At 37.7% G+C, this 23,525-nt stretch overlaps 1 protein-coding gene across 1 annotated transcript in view; it reads right to left on the bottom strand.

Moving 5' to 3' along the window:
• Nucleotides 1–23,200, bottom strand: part of LOC119505210 (zinc finger protein 596-like) — a 116,507-nt gene extending 93,307 nt beyond the window's left edge. The window contains exon 1 of the mRNA XM_037797863.1: nt 22,548–23,200. Coding sequence (XP_037653791.1) covers nt 22,548–23,200 — 653 coding nt within the window. The remainder of the gene's footprint in view (nt 1–22,547) is intronic.
• Nucleotides 23,201–23,525: the final 325 nt, after the last annotated feature.

Genomic DNA, 23,525 nt, shown 5'->3' with positions numbered 1-23,525 from the left:
TGTCCCCACTGTTATTCAACATTGTGCTAGAAGTTCTAGCCAGGATAATCCAGCAAGACAAAGAAATAAAAGGCATCCAAAGAAGTAAAACTGTCATTATTTGCAGATGATATGATCCTATACCTGGAAAACCCTGAGAAATCAATGACACAGCTACTAGAGCTAATGAACAAATTTAGCAAAGTGGAAAGATACAGGATTAATGCACAGAAGTCAGTGATGTTCCTATACACTAGAAATGACTGAACTGAAGAGACACTCAAGAAAAAGACACCATTTTCAATAGCAACTAAAACAATCAAGTACCTAGGAATGAAATTAACCAAGGATGTAAAAGACCTATATATAGAAAATTACATGATTTACTAAAAGAAATACAAGGGGACATAAAAAATTGAAAAATATTCCATGCTTATGGAAAGGAAGGCAACACATTGTTAAGATGTCAGTTCTACCCAAACTCATCTACAGATGCAATCCCAATCAAAATTCCAACAACCTGTTTCACAGACTTGGAAAAGCTAGTTATCAAATTTATTTGGAAAGAGATGTCTTGAATTGCTAAAAACTTTCTAAAAAAGAAAAAAAAAGTGGGAGAACTTACACTCTCTGACTTTGAAGCTTATTATAAAGCCACAGTAGTCAAAACACCATGGTACTGGTACAAAGATACACATATTTATCAATGGAATCAAATTCAGAATTCAGAGATAGGCCTCCAAATCTATGGTTGACTGATCTTTAATAAGGCCCCCAAAGCCACTGAACTGGGAATTACTCTTTTCAACAAATGGGGCTGGGAGAGTTGGATATCCATATCCAAAAGAATGAAAGAGGACCCCTACCTCACACCCTAAACAAAAACTAACCAGAAATGGGTTAAAGTCCTCAACATGAGACAGTACCATAAAACTCCTATAAGATAACCTAAGGAAACATCTTAAAGAGATTACATTAGGTGGTTACTTTCTAGACCTTACACCAAAAACACAAATAAGAAAAGAAAAAACAGACAAATGTGAAATCTTCAAACTTAGAAGATACTGTACCTCAAAGGAATTTGTCAAAAAGGTGAAGAGGCAGCCAACTCAATGGGAAAAAATATTTGCAAACCATGTATCTGACAAAAGACTGATATCTTGCATATACAAAGAAATCCTACAACTCAATGAAAATAGTACAGACAGCCTAATTATAAAATGGGCAAAAGATATGAAAAAACAGTTCTCTGAAGAGGAAATACAAATGACAAAGAAACACATGAAAAAATATTCAGCTTCACTAGCTATTAGAGAGATGTAAATTAAGACCACAATGAGATATCATCTCACACCAATAGAATGGCTGCCATTAAACAGGTAACCATAAATGCTGGAAAGGATGTGCAGAAATTGGAACTCTTATTCATTGTTGGTAGGACTGTATAATGGTACAAATACTCTGGAAGTCAGTCTGGCAGTTCCTTAGAAAACTAGATATACAGTTAGCCTTTTATCCAACAATTGCACTTCTTGGTATATACCAAGAAGATATGAAAGCAGTGACACAAAAAGATATCTGCATGCCAATGTTCATAGCAGCAACATTCACAATTTCCAAGAGATGGAATCAACCCAAATGTCCTTCAACAGATGAGTGGATAAATAAAATGTGGTATATACACATGATGTAATACTACATGACAGTAAGAAGGAATGACATTGTGAAACACATGAAAACACGGATGATCCTAGAAGACATAATGCTGAGCAAAATAAGCCAGGCACAAAAAGAGAAATATTATATGTTACCATTAATGTGAATGCTGAAAAATGTAAAATAAATGGTTTATAGTATAGAATGTAGGGGACCCAGTGACAGACAGCAATTAGTGAAGGGGGAATGATAACCTAATAAGAACAGATAAGTTACTGTGGGTAAATTTAGCATTCTGGGAATGCTCAGGAATGACTATGGTTTGTTAATTTATGGTAGGAATGGTAGGAACAAGTTCAAAGAAATATAGTTATCTTAGGTTATCTGTTTTTCTTTTCCCTTACCTGGGTTAAAATCTGTATATTTTCATGTGGTAGAGTTGGAACACGTTGGAAGTAATGTAGTTATTTTAGGTTATTTGTTTTTTCTTATTCCTTTGTTTTGGTTTTGTTTGAAATGTTCTTTATTGTTTTTCTTTTACAATTTTTTGATAAAGTTAATAAAAAAAGCAATAAAAAATGTGGTACATTGATCAACACAGTGACATAAAGAGCTGCTAAAAACTCCCCAGATATTCAGCCAAAAATGGGTATAATCCTGACTTGTTTGGAAACCTAGAAACAGGCCAGGAGAACAACCCTACAGATGCCAAATTAAAGAAGAGAGGTTTCAGAAATGAAAGTATCTGCATATAGATTGTAGTGGTGAATGCATAACTATGTGATTATACCAGGAAACACTGATTGTTTAATTAGAATTGAGTATTTAAAAAGTAAAGAAAGGGATACAAGTGCTGGAGAAAATGTGGAGACAGGGATGTTCCTAATCACTGCTGATAGGGAAGTAGAATGGTACTGCCCATCTGGTAAGCTGTGTGCTGGTTCCATGGGAAGCTAAATATGGGGTTATTGTATGGTCCTGCAACCCCACTATCAGGTATATACTTGGAAGAACTAAGAGGAGTAATGCAAATTTAAATTTGCCCACTGCTGTTTATGGCAGTATTTACAATTTGCAATGGATGGATGTGGCCTAAGGGTACATTAACAGATGAATGGAATGGTGATCTGTGGTATATACATACAATGGAATATTGAGTGGCTGCTAGAAGAAATGAAGTTGTGAGGTACGCAACTAGGTAAGTGGAACTTGAGGTCAGTATATTGCATGATACAAGGTCAATTGATGAACATAATGGAGAACTGTTATGTATACATAGAATGGAATATTGAGTGGCTGCAAGAAATGAATTTGTGAGATATGCAACTAGGTAAATGGACCTAGTTAGACATTAGAATACCTCACTAATATGGACTACCTATAAGGTGCAAATTATGAGAATTCATCTGTCAATATTGGTTATCAGGGGAAGGCTTATTGTAGTAGCTGCTAGATTGTAAGCTCTAACAGCAGTTATGTCTGTACCTGAGTTATAATGGTTATTTCAAAATTCTGTGATGCTCTTGCATATAACCTGGTTGGTCCCTGGAACTTTGGATAACTATGCGACTCATCAGACTCTGAGTTAGAGTCCAATAGCTATGAATGTAAACATTACCCCATAAAGCAAATGTTAATAAAGCCGAAAATGAGATCAGACTTCAATTGGAGATATGAACAAATGGCCTTCATTAGGAATAAGGTAAATCAGACTAAAAAGTAAAGGATGATATTGGCTGTATTTCAAAACTTCAACTTTTGTGTGAAACCAAAGGAAGAGTTGTTTATTTTGCGGAAAATCTTTATTTCCTGTAGCATGATATATTTTAACTTGTACAGTCAGTTTATACAAACACCATAATTACATGGAACCTTAAAGAGGGAGTGAGATCTGTTTTGTACAGGTTAGTGTGATACCCTGATACATCCCATAGTAACTTTGGCAAAGGATAAAAATGTATTTCAAAGCACCCTTGAGGGACAAGGGAAAAATATGGAAATAAATTTCCCCACCTGGGGAATTCCTTACATTCTCAGAAACATTGGGGACTACCAATTTAGTAGGCTGAGCCCTTGATCTTGATGTTTGCTCTTATGAACCCTGTTACTTCAAAGAACAGGCTAAGCCTACTTATAATTGTGCCTAAAAGTCACACCAAGAGAACTTCTTTAGCTGCTTAGATGTGGCCTCTCTAAGCCCACTAGACTGCCCCCTACACATGACTCCCAGGGTTGTAAATCTCCCTGGTAGCATGGGACATGACCCCTGAGGATGATCCTGGACCCAGCATCATGGGATTGAGAAATCTTCTCCACCAAAAGGGGGAAGAGAGATGAAAAAGTAAAGTTTCAGGGGATGAAGTATTTCAAATGAAGTCAAGACATCATTCTGGAGGTTATTCTTATGCATTATACAGATGTCGCTTCTTAGTTTTAGTGTATTAGAATGCCTAGAAGGAAATACCTGAAGCTGTTGAACAGCAACCCAGCAGACTTGATTCTTGAAGAGAAGTGTATACATATATAGCTTATACAATGTGACTAAGTGGCTGTGAAATCCTTGTAGCTCACATTCCCTTCATTCAGGTTATGGGAAGATGAGTATATAAATGGAGAAAAAAGTAAATAAATAATAAAAAGGATGGGGGACAGGTTGTTTTGGGTGTACTTTCTTTTATTTTTATTACTTTTTTTGGAAGTAATGAAAATGTTCAAAAATTGTGATGAATCTGCAACTATATGATGGTACTATGAACAACTAATAGTACACCTTGGATGACTGTATGGTATGTGACTATATCTCAGTACAATTGCAAGAAAAAAAGGTTATTCTGCGCTGCACAGCCAGACTCAGCTGGGTTCCAACAGAGTAATCAGCCCCACCCAGTCATTCTCAGTTGTGCTCCAAGAATTAATTCAGCCTCACCTGGTCAGACACAGCCTTACATTCTGAGGACAATTAGCTCACCAAACAGCACAATATGCTGGGCAGATTGGAAACAGCAAGGGAATTTTAGGACTTTTCACAACCTTTCCAGACTTTATCCGTGGCCCAGTGGAGCTGGTCTATACCCCCTGCATGGGAAACTGGCAGTTTATATTGAGAAATAAGCATGACACAACAATTAACGCAGTGCTCTAAAATAAACCCAGGGCTAGCTGGCTACTGAGCAACAGAACACCACTTGGAGACAGTCTTGTTTTACTAACACACAGAACTTGCTGTGGTGCCCAGTGCCTGCACAAAAAGGCAGGTTGCTGTGGGCACCTAGTTATATGGGGAGATGGGGTGCAGAGCTAAAGTGACAACTGGCTGGCAAGAGAGACATATAGGCAGGTCAAAAACCAGAAGAACAAGAGCTAAAAATTCTGATCAGTTCAATAGAAGCTATGTTATAGATCTAGAATAAGTTGAACTGAACACCAAAGAACATATAGAGAACAAAGCCATCTAACAAGAAAATCCAAAGTAAAAGAGTGAAAATGATCTCTAGAATAAACTAATCAAGGAACCCAGATGCCTAGACACAAACAAAAGATTATGAGTCACACTAGGGAAAACAAAGATATGGCCCAGTCAAATGAACAAACTAAGACTTCAAATGTTAAAACAATTAATTAAAGATGTCCAAACATGCTAAATAACTTCCAAAATAAATCAATGAGTTGAGGGAAGATGTAGCAAAAGAGATGAAGGATATAAAGAAGATATTGGGAGAATATAAGGAAGAACTTTAAAGTTTGAAAAAACAAATGGTAGAACTTATGGGAATGAGAGACACAACAGAAAAGATGAAAAATACAAGGAAGAATTACAAAAGCAGATTTGAAGAGGCAGAAGAAAGGTGTCTGAAACCCCACACATAAAGAAAAAGATAGGGAAAAGAATGGAAAAAGATGGACAGGGTCTCAGGGTACTGAAAGACAACATGAAGCACACAAATATACAGGCCATGGGTGTCCCAGAAGAAGAAAAGGGAAAAGGGGCAGAAAGTATAACAAGGAAATAATCACTGAAAACTTTCCATATCCTATGAAAAACAGAAAAATATAGATCCAAGAAGCACAGTGTACCACAAATAGAATAGACCAGAATACCCATACTCCAAGGCATTTGCTAATAAGATTGTCAAATGTCAAAAATAAGAAGGGAATTCTGAAAGCAGCAAGAGAAAAAAGATCCATCACATAGAATGAAAACTCAATAAGATTATGTGTGGATTTCTCAGTAGAGATGAGAAGGTGGTGGTGTGATATATTTAAGATACTGAAAGAGCAGAACTACCAACAAACAATTCTATATCTGGCAAAACTGTCCTTCAAAAATGAGGAAGAACTTTAAATATTTTCAGACAGACAGACACAGAGAGAGTTTGTGAACAGATATGCTTTACAAGTAATACTAAATGAATTGCAACAGGTTGATAGGAAAAGACAAGAGAGGTATGGAGAAGAGTGCAGAAATGAAGACTATCATGATGGATAAAAGAAAAGAGAGAAAAAAAATAAGATATTGTGTATCAAATCCAAAAGACAAAATGGTAAAGAAATGACTGCCCTTGTGGTAATAACATTAAATATTAATGGATTAAAGCCCATAATAAAGACATAGACTGGCAGAATGGATTAAAAAAAGAGAACACACCCATCTATATGTTGTCCACAAGAGACTCACTTTAGACACAAGGACAAAAATAGGTTGAAAATGCAAGGTTGGAAAAAGATATTTCATACAAACAACAACCAGAAAAGAGTGGGGGAACCTACACTAATATCATCCAAATTAGACTACAAATGTAAATCAATTAAAAGAGACAAAGAACTCTAAATATTATTAAAAGGGAAATTCACCAAGAAGACATGACAATCATAAATATTTATGCACCAAGACAGAGCACTCCAAAATATATGAGACACACACTGACAACACTGAAGGGACAAGTAGACAGAGACTTCAATACACCAGTCTTATCAATAGATAGGACATCTAGACAGAGAATCAACAAGGAAACAAGAGATACTGAATAGTATGATTAATGAATTAGACTTATCATACATTTATAGAACACTAGATGCTAAATAAACAGGATATACCTTTTTCTCATATGGACATAGAATATTTTCCAGGATAGAGCACATGTTAGGTCACAAAGCAATTCTCAATAAATATTAAAATATTAATATTATACAAAACACTTTTTCAGATCATACTGGAATGAAGTTGGAAATCAACAGACGAAAGGCCAGAAAATTAAAAAAATATATGGAGGCTGAGCAACATACTCTTAACCAATGGGTCAAGGAAGAAATTGTAAGAGAAATTAGTAAATATCTCAAGCAAAATGACAACAAAAACACAATATATCAAAATGTATCAGATGCCATAAAGGGGGTGCTGAGAGGGAAATTTGTTGCCCTAAATGTGTATATTAAAAAAGAAGAAAGAGCAAAAATCAAGTAATTAAATGTTTACCTAGAGGAACTAGAGAAGGAACAGCACCTCTTCAACAAATGGTGCCTGGAGAACTGGATATGATATAGAAAAGAATGGAACAGGACCTGTTTCTCACATAGTATAAAAAAATTAACTGAAAATGGATCAAAGATGTAAACAGTAGAACACAGACTATAAAAGTATTAGAAGAAAATGTAGGGAAATATCTTAAACATCTTGTGATAGGTAGTGGTTATCTAGACCTTACAACCAAAGCATGATTAATAAAAGAAAGAGAGAAAAGGAATTTCCTCAAGATTGAACAATTTTTGCACAAAGGACTTTATCAGGAAAATAAAAAGGCAGCCCATGCAATGGGAAACAATATTTAGAAACCACATATCAGATCAGGATTTAATATCCAGAATATATAGAGATCCTACAACTCAACAACAGAAAAACAAAGGACCCAATTAAAAATGGATAAAAGACATGGACTAACACTTTAGCAAAGAGGAAATGCAAATGTCTCTAAAATATATGAAAAGATACTCAACTTCATTAGCTATTAGGGAAATGAAATTCAAATCCACCGGGAGATAGCATCTCATGCCTACTGGAATGGCCACTAAAACAAAACAAAACAAGATAAAACAAAACAAATAAACAGAAAATTGAAAGGTCTAGAGAGGATTTGGAGAAAGAGGTATACTTATTCACTGTTGGTTGAAATATAGATTGATGCAACTGCTCTGGAAAGCAATTTGGTGGGTCATCAGGAACCTAAGAATAGAATTGTATAATCCAGCAATCCCATTACTAGGTATATACTCAGAGAAACTGAAGGCTAGGACATGAGTGGACATTTGTACACCAATGTTCATAGTGGCATTATTCATGATTGCCAAGAAATGGAAACAGTCCAATGTCCATCAATGGATGAGTGCATAAACAAACTGTGATATATGCATATGACAATATGACACAGCTGTAAAACAGAATAAAATCATGATGTGTACAACATGGATCAACCCTGAGGACATTGTGTTCAGGAAAATTAGCCAGAAACAAAGGGAAAAATCTTGCACAATCTTATTAATGTGATCAAACTATAATGAGCAAAGTCTGAAAGTTCACATTAAGAATACAGGGTATCAGGAGGTAGAAAGAGGGTGGAGATTGGGCATTTGATGCTGAAGGAGTACTGGATGTTCAAGAGGATTGATTGTAAAGATCTAGAAATGGATAGCATAATACTATCTGATGGTAGTGAACTACTGTAATTATAATGAACAAAACTGAGTATGAGTATAGTTGAAAGAGGAAGGCAATAGGCTTATATGACACCAGAATGATAGGCAGAGGGTAAAAACTGGGACTGTATTATTACCTAGCAAAACAGAGTGTACAATGACAGTGATTAAAGTACAAATATAAGAAAGTTTTTACATGAGAGACAACAGATGAATGTCACCATTGCACAGTGTTGAAAATGGGATGGGATATGGGAAATATGCAATCAATGTAAAATAGAGTCTATAGTTAACAGTAAGTTTGTAATATTCTCCCATTAGTTGTAACAAAGGCAATAAACCAAAGCTAAATGTCAATAAAGTTGGAGATAAAGGACAATTGTGGGACTCTTGTTGCTGAATTGACTAAATCTTGTGTCTGGTTATTAGCAGATTCAGAGGGACAACATATACAATGGACAGAGAAAGAAGGGATGGCATTACAAGAAATAATTTAGGAAACAGGGATATTCAGAAACCCTTAATTACACTTGATAGCTCACCAACAGCAGGATATATTTGAATGTATAATAAAGGAGGTAAAAAACCTATTGAATGTTAATTTTATATTTACCCATGCTGAAATAAAGTTTAAGCCTACTGAAGTTTCAAAAAAGCATAAAGCAGTAAGGGTCTACTCTTGTCATAGCATTCACAAGTACATATTTACTCACCTTTAGCCTCACCCAAACATATTAAGAAACACTTTTCACAGAGAGAATAGGTTTGCATTCCCAATGGATTACTTGGATGACACATTTTAAAAACCCTCAACTAATATTTCATCATGATCCTACACTTCCAGACATTCAGAATTTAACACAGCCTTTGTCAGAAGATAGTATGCAGATACTCCCAAAATATGATTTAACTTCTCAAAACCCACTGCACCAGTGAGGTTCAGGTATTTTAGTATACCGTGTGTGCCACATCTACACAAATATTTTGCTGGTTCTTTTTTTGGCTAATAATTATTGTACTTATCCTAGGGTGTATTCTATCAGATTTTAGACTGCAATGGAAAAATGCTATCCATCTTCCTAGTCCAATAATATCTTGGAATTTAACTGGTGTAACACCAATGACTGATATTCCTGTCACTCTCCCACAATATCATGGAAATGAACCATTCACCCCTAACCTAGGAATGTTCATTTAGAAATATGTGGTCTCCAACAAGGTATGTTTTGGAAACAATTCCCTAAGACTATTATACACAAGAAATGAACTCTGGATATCTCACAAATCCATCTGTAGTTTGGCACAATATAATCAGATATATCACTCAAGGACATTAATTAATAATGAATTTGCCCAATTGCAAGAAATTATCTTGCCTTTTACTTTACCTCTAGATGAGCCATACACTCAGGAACAAAAGCAACAAAAGGGGTGTTTTCAAGAATTTGGTCACTGCTATTTAGTAAAATATAATTCAGAAAGAATTTGGCCAACTTCTAAAATTATTCAGGATCATGGTCTTATAAGTCCATGTAGTGGCATCTCTGATACCACCAGAATGAATGCCTGGAAGTATTAATTCAACCACAAATAATGAAACAAAATTGGACTACTGCTGATCAAAATTATGCATGTATTTGTGCATATAGTAAGCCTTGGGTAATGCTACATAAAACAGGCTATCTTTAGTTCCATTAATATGTATAACAGTTGATGGCAGGTTGCTAGAATTATGATTGAATAAGAACAAATTCTAAATAAGAAATTATTTCCAATCATTGAAATTAATATAACTGGCCTATTGAAGGATTGTGCCCTGCCTTCAGAGTGGAAACAGAATAATATTTCCAATAGAGAACTTTTAGATAGTTTATCTGAATCTCCCACTATTACTCAATTTTGTAATCATCCAGAGTTAATTTACTTCCTAAATACCACATATACTACTTCTTCCTTATGGGAAGGAGATTGTGGATATTTTCAAAAGAATGTAAGCAGCATATTATCTGAATGTGTTAACTTTATTAAAGCTAAGAATATTCATCCTTATACATGTCAATTTTGGAGACAATTCCCTGACCCAAACAATATAAAAAAAGAAGTTAAATGTCAACATGAATCATTTCTCCAGGTGAATTCTGCCTTTATTATGCAAAATGGATTCTCTCTGAAATTAAAAGGGATTGGAGACAATTAGCATACTCTAAAATGTTCCCTGCACCAATAGGTAAACAGGAAAGGAAATTGTGGTGCTTAAACATAAGGTAAAATCACTATATCAGAAATGCATAGCAAAAGCTAAAAACCATCAGGTAGAGAGTATAGGTAGCTCATTAAATGAACTTTTTATAACCTAAATAGTAATACTTCCAACTGAAAATAAGGTATGGAGATTAGTAATGAAGTCAATATGTCTAATATACAAATTAAGAGTAAACAAAAGGAAGTAAATTCTTGTCCCTTAAAATGAGTATGAAAAAGCCTAACACTCAAAGACTTGAGAAAGTAAGCCTTATGATGGCTAATTCAATACCCACAGTATCTAAACTTTCTGACTTAAATGAACATGTTAGCTGATGGATTACATATATTAAAAGACCATATGGTGACTCTCATGAAAGCCAACATCAAGGACACTCAGCATATAGATGAAATTAACTACAGCCTTGTTGATACTATCTTACATACAAAATTTCAGAATACCCTCCACAGAAGGGAGAATTCACTGGAGAATATTAAATGGAACATGGATTAATGAAGGTCTTAATATTACTCCACATGGTATGCAAATAGTTAAGTGAACAGCATGCATCAATATATATGATATAAAGAACTATTACACATCCCCAATTAAAAGTATCTGGGAAATATGCATTTATTATCAAATAATTCTACCTAAAAAAGTATTCTATATGAACTGGCAAGTACTAAACATTGGACATTTAGTAAAAACAGGAACTCAGCCTACTTTAATAAAGATACATCAACCTTATACACATATTAGTCAAGAATGTTCTGAATTATATTATTTAGAGCCTAGAGGGTGTGAAGAAAGAGATTATCTTACTTGTGAAGAAATTAATCTACATCAAGCTTGTAGCAATAAAACCAGAAGTAAATGTCCAGTAACTGGAAAAGCAGTTTCGGCTCCTTGTTTAGAATTTGTTCCTTTAAAGAATGGCCATTATGTAGCTATGTCAGATAGTGTAGACCATAATATACCTCCATATTAATCCTCAATTGTCACTATCAATGATACAGAAACATGCTTTGAAAAAAATGTTAAAGAAACATTTGTCTAAAGAGCAAAGTGTTGTTTTGGGTAAAATTCATATACCAAAAATACTATTGAGGTTACCACACCTGGTTGGAATCTTAGCTAAGCTGAAGAACATTGAAGTCAAGGTCACTGATACATGGACTAACATTGAAGAGCAGGTAGAAGATACAAAGCCTGAACTTCTTGGACTGGGTTTACATGAAGAGGACAGTCCAGAGTGGATCAAGTAATTTAGGAGAAGCATTAGAGGATGTCTGGCCTGCTGCTGCCTCAGCCACTAAAACAATTGCCAACTTTGTAGGTACTGCTGCCAAAGACATCTTTGGTGGGATAATTGATATATTAATTTATGCTAAGCCCATAGTCATCCTAATAATTATTACCATGTTTATAGCATTGATTTTCAGGATTCTGACATGGCTTCCAAAGAAGGAACAGTAAGTGACCATGGAGAGAGACAAGGCAATACTGCTGTTTTACAGCATCTTCATAAAATCTTACTACAAGGCAATAGTAGTGAAGAATGTAAGTGCAAACTTCAATCTGCTCTATAAACTCTGCATACTCCTCATACTGTTAGGAATGTGATACATAATCTTGACATTATCTTTATCATAACTAAGAATAGCAAACTTAGTCTGAAATATATGTGTAAAATATGTGCAGAAAAGTTTCTGGATAGAAAATACTTGTTTTATGATACTGATCAAAATTCTGACTGCTTCCTTCCAATAAAAACAGAAAATAGCACCCAGATCACTATTCAAAAGTTAAAAAGACATTTAATAATTTGTAATAATGTACACTTTGCCTTGCCATCATCTATTCCTTGTAGTAAGAGCTCTAGAAGATACAAGAACACCCAACTAGGCATAGAGCTCTGCAAATGGGCATGACTGGAAAATATCGAGCACATATATCCCAGCAACAACTTTCTTTCCATTGACAACTAAGGTAACACAACTGCTGAGCATTCTGATCTGCCAGAACACCCATGCAGCCAGGAAGGAGTTCCTGTACCCATCACCATGGAGGAGATCTTCCAGGATGATGATCTCAATAACCTTCAATTCACTGGGACTTGGGGATGTGGTAATGATTTTAACTCCACATGGAACTTTGATTTTTCTTTGCTGTAAAAACACCACTTGATGCGGTGGAAAGTTTAGGTCTAAATGTAATCCTAAACAGTGTTTTGCTGTATACTATAATTAATGGTTTTGGGACTTCCTCAAAGTGGGGAACAAAGTAATTATATGGTATTTGAATTTTAATCACCCTGAAATTGATAAACCAGTAACAGAATATTGTAAATATCCTTTAGATTTTAATCCAAGTATAAGAGTTCTACTGAAAGGACATATGGATAATGAATACGCATATGCATATTTTGAATAATTGGGTGACAGACCTTAATCAAATATATCCTACCCATGGGTATGGCCAATTTCTGAAAGGGCAAGAATTTCAGAGGGCAATCTTGATTAGACCTTATGGAATAAACACAGGAGAACAAAGAGAGCCAGATATTAATGAAATTAATGATGGAAAGAGTTATGTAGAATTTGGAGAGAGAAATCAGCAGGAGAGGGTATAACAGGATAATAACTCTACTAAGAAGTCTGATAATGAGAACATTGATTCCTTATCTCCATGCTGCTCTCATATACCACCTGATGTTTTCTATTCTGATAGTGAAGAACCAGTTATTCCTTCTGATATAGAAGCATATTTAACAGAACTTTTACCTAAAAACACTCAAGTACAATTTCCAAAAGATAAAAAGTGGAAACGCCTTACTATAATAACTGGGAAAGAAGATTCATATCTTTCAAGACCCATATTAGAACTTAAAGGAAAAGCTAAACAGTTTTAAAAAACTGAATATCTTCAAAAAAGTAGAAAGTTCCTCTCAACCTTCTTACATATAGATAACATGTAATCATCTCATCCTCTGTGAAAACTGGATGGAGCTGCAGCTGTTACTTTAACCAAAAATAAGTTGTAAATAATGTATCAAGGTTAAATACAGTCCAAATCAAATGTATGTTTATCAATATGATAAAATGGCTGAATAATCATAGAATGAAATGAAAAACTATATAAATAAGAAACAAGTAATAGTAATCTTTTCCAATTTTTACTCTTTATGCAAATAAAAGTATATTATATTGCTCTTACAGAATTAATAGCTTAATTAGTAAAAATATTATCACTTAAGACTGTAACTGTGTAACCAAATAAACCTCCTTTATAAAAAAAAAAAAATATCAGTAGAGTTTTACAGGCATTCAAGGCTGTCTCTGATAATATGGATACTATCCTTTGATCCTGAACCATTCATAGATTGAGATGCTTCAAATGAGACATTCATATTCATGAAGCATCATTTAATGTAAAAATAGAATATAACTTAAAGTTACTCTAAATCAACATGCTATAAATTTTCTGTAACTCAAACAGGAGGGAGCTCTCTCTAATCTCATATCCAACTGTATCTGGAGGAGTGGGGGCTCCCAGGCTTGGTAATATATCAATTAATTTTTACATTGTAAACTTGTTTATTTTAGGTTAAGTGCTCCTTTAGCAAAAAGGTGTTAAGGTGAATTCTTAATTTCTTAATTCTTAAGTGCTCTATACTTTTAAACTATTGCCTGTCCCTATACTCTTAATTGAGTGGGAAGTAACTTGAAGCTCAAACCTATTTAATCAGGACCTCATTAGGCTCAGACCTTTTCTAATGAAGGTCATAGGTATGAGGTGTAAAGAAATGAACCTGTGACATTAGACAGAGACACAGATGACTGAGCAGGAGAATTAGAAGCCAGAGATAGAGACAGAGCAGGATAGACTGCCATGTGACATGGCTCAGGGGCTGAGTTATGCCTGTAAGTCACCACCAGGACCCTACAGACTTCAGAGAAGGCAGGGCCTGCCAACACCTTGGTTTTGGACTGCTAGCCTCCCAAACTGCCAACAATAAATTGTTGTTGAAGCCAACCAGTCTGTGGTATTTGTTATAGCAGGTCTGGCAAGCTAAGACAGTGTTTATTACTCTGTATGGTAGCATTTTTATATAAACTCAACTCCTTCAATGGATTAATGAGTTTAGGAACCTTTGTATGTTGAACAGTGAGGCATCATCCTCAAAATATAAGGTATAAAGAAGAGCACTGTACAGTGAATATAATAGGCAAGAAATACTTCTGAATAATGTCTGAAATTTAAACATAAGATGCTTTCTAAAATAGTGGTAGATAGGGAATTAGTGAGATTTTAGATGCATTAATGTCCTGGTATCAAATTTTTACCTGAGCTGCTTCTCCCACTGGAAACCCCTTCTTTACATGTCAGGAATTCCAAAGGTGTAGACATCTATTTTCTAGAGTCCAGCATATTTATTATGTGGTTATTGCACATCAGTATCACACTTATAGGAATAACAACAAAGCTAGCTCAGCCTAAATGACAGAAGAAAGTGTGAGACATTACATCCTTATAATTTTTTTTCTTATTTCCAGTTATTCCCCAAATCTTGAAACACGGAATCCACAATCATGCCTATTCTCCCATCTTCAGCCAATCCTGGTTGGAATACAACTGCATTGGCTTCTTCCTTACATTTAAGCAAATTTATGAACTTCCTTAAACATTAACTTCCTCATCTATCAATTAAGATTATTATAAAGACTAAATTATATTTTCTGTGTAAATACAGCACAGTGCCTGGAATATAAACAGAATCCAAGGAATGTAAACTAAACCACAAAATAGGACCACTTAGCTGTGGATACACAGTAATTATTTTCTCCTATTTATTCTTTAAATCTTCCCCTTAAATCTTTTTCCTCCTTTTTTTATCTGAATCCTATTACTTTTTCCATTTCTTTTAATTAGAGAAATAATAGGCTTTCAGGAAAAATCAGGCATAAAGTACAGTTGTTCCCACATACCATCTTATTATTAAAACTATACATTAAAGTGGAATATAAATTGAAATTCATGAAAGAACATTTTATATTTGTACTATTAACTATATCCTATCATTTGCATTAGGGTTCACTGTGTTGTACTGCCCTGTTTTTCTTTTTAAGTTTTTGTTCTAGTAACACATATAGACATAAAAAACCCCTTTTAACCACAATCAACTACAGAATTCATTGCTATTGATTGTATTCAAAATGTTGTGCTATGACATTACTAAACCTTTACATCAACCCAGAGACAAGTTCTAATAAGACACCTCCTCTCTTTTCTCCCAATCTCTCAATCTCTCTCTCTCTCCTCCCTCCCTCCCCTCTTTTAATAAATACACTTGCCTGCTTTACTCTGAAGCTTAATTTTCATAAACTTTGGGAAAATGGCTGAAGGTTGGGAGGAACCTGGGATCTACTTCTACAAAAACAGAACTGGTGATGCTTTAGTACTTGGAACTTCATAAAACTTTTAAATGCTATAAATATTCTAGCTTGTGCTTATCTGTTAAATGAACAAATAAATGAAAATTAAAAATCAACTTTCATAATATTTATAATGGCATTTAGAAACCACAAAATCAAGACCCTATTTTCCCAAATCTAACTTAAAGCTCAAAAATTATAAAAACAAGAGGGAAAAGCACAGTTTAGGCACACATGGAAAAATATTTAAAGATTGAATTGAAGATAAAATATTGAAAGAACTAGATAGAGGTTTGCAGCACATGTGGAGGAAAAGATAGTAAAATAAGAAAAACTGAGAAAACAATAGCAAGGAAATAATGAGACCATGATATTAAGATACTGTTTAGAAACTTGACATATAATTGATAAATCTAATGTAATATTCTTTAAATAGAACAAAGATGTAGATCCATTTAATTTCTTTAAATACACCAATGTCCACCAATGTACATCAAGAGAGAAAGAGAAGAAATAAATACAGATATAGTACATTTTGAATCATGCATAACCTTAGATTCAGAAGAGATTTTAAAAAGTACAATGAATGTGAGGTTAATGAACTAAAAGGATGCTTGAACTACTACAAGAAAACAGGCAATTTGTAAGCAAAACCTCTGGTGAGACAACAGGCTAATGCTGCTACTTCTTTTTTTGGTTAACTGTTCTTTTTTCTATTTTATTATTCTACAATGAGTAAATTTTGATTGAATAACAAAAGATAAGACAAAACATTCTAATTGAGTAGAAAACCTTGATACTATCAGAGTTTTGTAAATGCACATCTATGAAAACTTCATCCAAACATATATGAAGATAGTCATCTCCTTGGAGGGAGTTTATGGTATTTGCATGAACTGAAAAAAGCTCATGTATAGTAGACTGGCCTATTTGGATTTAATAAAATTATAATGATGAAATCATTTGCATATTCAAGATTAAATTAGATTTTCTATATGTATGTATGGATGTATATATATGTGTGTAGTATGTCTATTTATAAATACTTTTATTTACATAAAACTATGTTTTTTTATCTATATTAAACCACCCAGATATATCTGTGAAATTATAAATCCCCATGAAGGTGACACTTATGCATATATGGAATGATAAAATTTAAGATAGCTATCTTGCTTATGCTCCATAGTCATCACTGCATTGTATGATGTTTACTTCTATTATAGTGTCTGTGCTAGATGATCATATGGAATAGGATAGCTATAATAAATTTGAATGTTTGGGGCACAATCAAGATTACATCCCTAAAATTTGGAGTTCAAAGTTTAATTAGATCATATTGTAGCCAGCAAAGAATGTTACAAAAGAACATTTTAGAACAAAGATATTTTTTTCTTAATTTTCCAACATAGATTCAAATTCTCTATAAATATTTTGGAATGACTTGATATTATGAATACAGGGCCTTTATGCTTAAACAAGAAATGTGCTTATAACAATTTTAATTGCAAGGCTAATTATTTTTTTTCATGTCAGGAATATTTTTAAAGTAGTTTTCTTTCCAACAGTATGGTTTGTTTATATTTTGAGTACTAATTGAAATATGGTGCATTCTGGAAAATTGCTAAAATATTTTTCTCAGCTCAATAAATGACAGCAATGCCAGTCTTTGCATACAATGCTTCAAAAGGTCATTTCAGAGTAGAGAGTAGGGAAATCAGGGTCAAGGCCTTCAAGAGTTGTTCAGGGCCTAGGGCTTCTCAAGCTGGAGAGAAGAATTTAAAGTGGTCATCAGCATTCCAGGGACTAAGCCAAGGTGTAGGCTCCATTTCCAGCAAAGAAATGAGAGCAAAGCAGGAAATTATGGCTATCATCTGCCATGAACCTCAAGAGATGTCTTTTCACAATCCCTTTTACAGATGATACTTGATTTGCATCATGTTTTTAATCTGTATTTTCTTTTCTCTGATTAAGCATACTATTTTTGTATGTTCTGAAGTACACTGAATTTATCAATGTTTCTAAGCAATGTTTCCAATAAGCATTTCCAGGATGCTCTTAAAAGAGCATAATGTACCTCAAATAAATATTTTTAAATGTATAAGTATATATTTTGTCTCATCTTAATATTATTTTCCTTATTAAAATCAATCTTTCACAACAATTATAAGTAAGAGGATGCTTCCTGGTTAAAACATTAAAAACTACAAAATTTGAGAAAGAATTTTCAAATAAGGATACCAAAACCTTTTAAAATGCATATCACTCTTTGTATGCCTACTTATTCAAAGTATACTGATTACTGACCTCTAAAAAATTATTTTGAGTTTAGAATGAAGCCTCTAAAAAATTAGTTTGAGTTTAGAATGAAACCTCCTGGAAAAAGGATTTGCAATTGTTACTACCTTCAGGAAGATTCCAGACCCTCTTTGTAGGGCTTTTATGGATTAACTCTGGTTAACCCAGTGCAATCTCACTTCTGAGTAAAGCAAAATTCCTGATCTGGGACCTTAATTCTACCTGCAAAATTACTTCATCTTTGCCATATTCTGTGGGCTACAAGTACATCACAGGTCCCACCCACACTCTAGGGGAGGGAATAAAAAGGTCATGAACAGCATCAGGAGGGAATCATTCCAGCCTCCTGCAGTCTGTCCACCATACTAGCTCACCCAGTCTCTTCATATCCACAGTGTAAATCTGCACAGAACACATATGCCTGGGTTCTCAATAGTAGCCTATTTTTTTTTCTTTTTCTCCCTTCTGCTGTTCTCACAGACAAAGCAGCTTTTACTCAAGTCTACTAGTGTTGAGGTGAGGGGAGATGGCCTTACTAAATGACTGATGAATCATATAGATATTTCTTTTTAGCTTCTAGTGTATTAGAACAGCCAGAAGTAAATACCTGAAATTGTGGAAATGTAACTCATACTATACTTTGAAATTTGCTCTATAACTACCAGTTAAACTACATTTTGAAATTTATCACTTTTCTTGTATATATATATTTCACAATAAAAAGTATTTAAAAACAAGATTTGAGGAAGGAATACAAGGCATACACCATATAACCTGCACCACCCCAGCATCACCTGGGCCACCATTCCTTAGTGACCCCCAAAATAATTTATGTCACAAATCACCAGATAAGTGGGTAAATAGAGACACTCAATAGCACACACCAGCACAGGTCAAGTTTGCTGCTAAATGAAGACAGGGCCTTGGAACCCCGGATGAGCTACCTAGACATATTGTGGACACTTTGGCCTGTAGTCAGGGCAGCCCTGCTTCCCTCTGCCCACCCCCATCCACCCCAGGCTGACCTCCAGGAGCCTGCAGGCACCTGGGGCTGCTCCTGCCAGGCCAGCATGTATGTGCACACTGGCAAAATGTCCTCATTGTGTCCACAAGGTACAGGAAGGTTTGGCTCTCCAGTAGAGCCTCCACCTAGGGTTCTGCCTTGACCAGCTCATCCAGGAAGTCCCAGCCCAACCTTCCCACAAGGGCCACAAGCTCCAGGGCTGGTGTGCATGCATCCCTGCTCTCCCACAGCAGTGCCAGGAAGATCTGCATCACATTTCAGCCAGGGGCCCATGCTGCCAACATGGAGAACAGTCTCAACAGCACCAGCCTGGTCACCATGCAATGCACATGGCACCAGCCACAGACTCCCTATCCTCAGACCATCTCTACATGGTGCCTCAGAGTCAAAGGAGTCCACCTGAGAAAAGGCAGGGGTGAGGGTTGTCAGGTGCCCTGGAGAAATTCCTCCCAATTCCCTAAAAATGCTCTCCTCTAGGAACAGTTTCTGAGCACCACACAGGTACCTGGGCCACCCTCCACAGCTCACCTCAGTTGCTGAACCTCTCCTCTGCCCCATTAGTCACACTGACCCTGGCAGCTGAGGGGCCCATCCTGGGCACCCCAACCAGACAGCTCCACCTGGACACTCTGCACTTCATGCCCCCACACTCATCCTACAATTGGGTTTCTCTCTGACTCCTTCTCTGGGCTCTCAGCTCAATGGGGGCTGCTGTTTGCCCCACTAGGATTTTCCCAGCTTCTGCCACAGAAGTCACATGCCTTTCCATGTACTTAGAAAGCACCTTGGCTAGAGGTGGCAATGCCATTTCCATTTCAGCAAAGAAACAACTAAAGCTGCAGGACTACTGTCACCATCTGCTTTAAGCATCTTGTTTTTGGAAAAAAGAACAACAAAATTTTACTTGACTAATTCTGGAAAACATGAAGAAGTAAAAGCTGTCCTCATCAAACCAACAACATAGGATAATAAAGGAAAGCCCCAGTTAGTGGTGCTGCTTGTGGATCCTGGCAAGGACAGGTCCTGCATGGGAGCTTTGACTCAACTTCCTTCACAGGAGCATGTGAGATGTCTCCTAGAGCTTTCCCCCTTTGCCGGTGAGGACATCCAGCTCAGAGAGTCATGGAAACATCCAAAGGTTGCAAGGTGGTGACCCCAGAAGGCTGGCCCCTGTGCCTAAGCATAGACCTCATCTAAACCCAGAAGGTTACTCTTCCACCTGGGAGTCAAGTGTTCTCCCCCATGGGCCCTCTAACTGACATCTTCACAGCTAAGCCCTGGCCAGTTGGATTCCAAGGATTTCTGAATTTTTTCCTCAGTTTATACAAATCTAACTATGTACACACACATACACCCATTTTAACCTCAGAGACAGGCCCATGCCTGACAATCACACACAAGTCTTTGCCCATAAACACAGTCCCACCATGTGTTCCATCAATGGAGGACTAGAGGTGGTTGAAGTGGGTTCCCCCCACCATGGACACACATGGTATCCTGGTGCCTGCCTTTTCAAACAGAACACCTCTGTTCACAACTGTAGAACTGAAATTAAAGTGGAGAATTAACTAAATTAATATGGACATTAAAAGTTTTCACTGATAATGCCAAACTGCACTCCAAAGGCAGCAAGAACCTACATGTCCAAAGAGGGCAGGTGGCAGGCCCTGTATGTTCTGCTGCCACAGGTGGTCTGCTCTTTCTCATTCTCTCCAACCTGGCTGTCCCTGCACACTGCCCTTGGAATTCCTAGGCTGATTCTTGTGAGGCCCAGGTGCTTCTCCTCCTTCCCTCTCCACCTCACCCCAACCAGGGAGACTTGCTCTAGTCTCCAGATCCCCCACTTCCCAGACTTTAGTGGCTCACCAGTTCCCAGACCCTGACTCAGGGCTTTCAGCAGCTTCCTTTGGATGGCCATGCTGGTCTACTCATTGTTACCGAGAAGTTAGTATTTAAGGACTGATTATGATTATTGAATCGTTATATAGATACTGCTTTTTTACTTTCAGGTACATTAGAGTAGACAGAGGGAAAACCTGAAACCTGAATTGTAATCCAGCTGCATTGATTTCTGATAATGATTGTACAGCCTTTATCATGTGCCCTTGTGATTGTAAAAACCTTGTGACTAACCTTCACTTGTACCTATTTACCCAGTTTTTTGACTTCCAAGCCTTATGACCACTAAAACAGCCCCTAATGTTTATTAATGAAGGGTCTTGGGTCAGCCCAGAACTAACCCACCTGAAGTCCAAAGTGATCTTGATAACCAAAGCTGGATCTAACCAAAAAGGGCCCACCTGACATGTGTAGTAGCTTAGACTTTAACCTACAAGTCACCTATACCTCATTATAATACTAAAAATCACACACACCATCATATTAAAGCTGCCATTTTCTTACAAATGTTCTGTGACTAAGCATGTAATCAATCTGTGCAAGCTAAATAATTAGATCACCTCTAATTGCATAATCTGGGGGGGCACTGTACTCATTATCCTAAAACCTGCCCATCTTTTGATGCTTTAAAACGATCAGAATTACTGCACTTTGGGAAGACAGATTTTGGACCAACAGGTCATCTGTTCTCCTGTTTCCCACCTAGCAATAGAAGTCTTTCTCTCTTTGAAGCCCCAGTGTCTCAGGAATTGGTCATTTGAAAAGTGCATAGTGTAACAGAATCCACTGCCTTGGTCTGGTAACAGCGTCCCACTCTGACTGCAGGAGGCTCTGGACTTCAGTTAAGGAGCCAAAGACCCCAGGTCCCCTCCTCAAAGGAGCAAAGCTTCCAGGGCCTTCCAATGCAGGGAGGGCTCCTCAGGACTATTTCCTTCAGCACTGACTCCTCCCCACCAGACATTTGGGAGCAGCTAGAGGGGGGATGCAGAGACAAAGCTGGAAGCCAGGCCTACACTGCACCTGACAGTCTGACTAGGAACCGGAATTTAAGATCAGAAATGAATTCATCTGGGGGTCTCTGTGGTTTCGACTTGGGTAATCATGAAGGGGATAGAGTAGAGGAAATTTGCAGGGCCTGTGTGCAGAGAGGACCCCCACCCGCCCGGCACCCCAATACTTGCTAGGGCATGCCCGCGGCTCAGAAGGCCCGTGAACTCCCTGCTGTATCCGGCCTGGGGGCTCCTGCCTCCGGATGCTGTGTCCGCTGCCCGCCGCCCCCCCAACACACACACACACACACACAGCTGCGGGTCTCCGGACTCACCGGGGTCTCCAGGGCTTGGCTACTCCCCGCCGCCATTTCCGCAGCCTAGGGGCCTTGGGCTGCGCCGTCGGTGGAGGGCTGGGCGCCAAGGTGGTGCCACGGGCGGGGCCGCGGGGTCTCGGGGTCGCAGTCGCCACCGTGTGGGCCGCGCCTGCGTGCCAATCCCGCGGGAGAGGGCCGGCCCCGCCCCTGGTCTCGGGTCCCAGGGCTTCCGGTGCTGGGAGGGGCGGGGGCGCGGGGGATGCACTTGGCAGTTTGCGGAGCTGGTGGAGTTGGGTTTCGGTCTGGAAGGGGTCGGCCGCTTCCCACTGGAGCCCCTGGATACTGCGCCCTCTCTGCGCCGCTACCCTGGGAACCCCTGAGTCCTCCAAGGTCAGGATCCTGCGGGTGGAAGCTGTATCCTTAGCTCCCTGAGTTGAACAGAACTGCCCACATCCTAGCTGCGGTACGGAGAGCGGGAAGGGCCAGAATCCCCATCCCAGCAGCCCGTGAGTGGAGGAAGTGAAGAACCTTGAACAGTCCCCACTCCCTTGGCCCCAAGTTACTCTGGGAGCCAAGGCTGGCTCTGGAGACACTAGTTGCAGAGAGGCTTGGAGTAGGGAATCCTCTGACCTTAGCCGTTGGCACTCAGTGCTCTCTGCTCTGGCTCCCATCTCTGGCGTCCAAGGCCTGGTTGGGAGCGGGGGTCAACACCTCTGCAAACCCAGACCCCAAGGATGGGGAGGGACGGGGCTGAGAAGAGGCCCTTCTGGGGATGCTTGTTCTTCTACCTCAAGGGTCCCTGATCAGGGAGTTCGAGGGCACCAGGAGGCAGCGACTTCCTGATTCGGGGAACTGTAGGGTGGTCCTTAGTGCTTTTGAACTTTACCCTGACCCCCTGGGGGCCCGACCTCACCGTGACTCTGGGCATTTATGAACAGTTGCACAGTGGAGAGAAAGGGAGTGAGGCTTGAAGATCCTGTGGGTGCGTTCCTGGTT

Source organism: Choloepus didactylus, chromosome 10, assembly GCF_015220235.1.
Source record: "Choloepus didactylus isolate mChoDid1 chromosome 10, mChoDid1.pri, whole genome shotgun sequence".
NCBI classification, from domain to species: Eukaryota; Metazoa; Chordata; class Mammalia; order Pilosa; family Megalonychidae; genus Choloepus; species Choloepus didactylus.
Note: the sequence above shows the minus strand (reverse complement) of the source record. Positions and strands in the feature narration are given on the sequence as shown.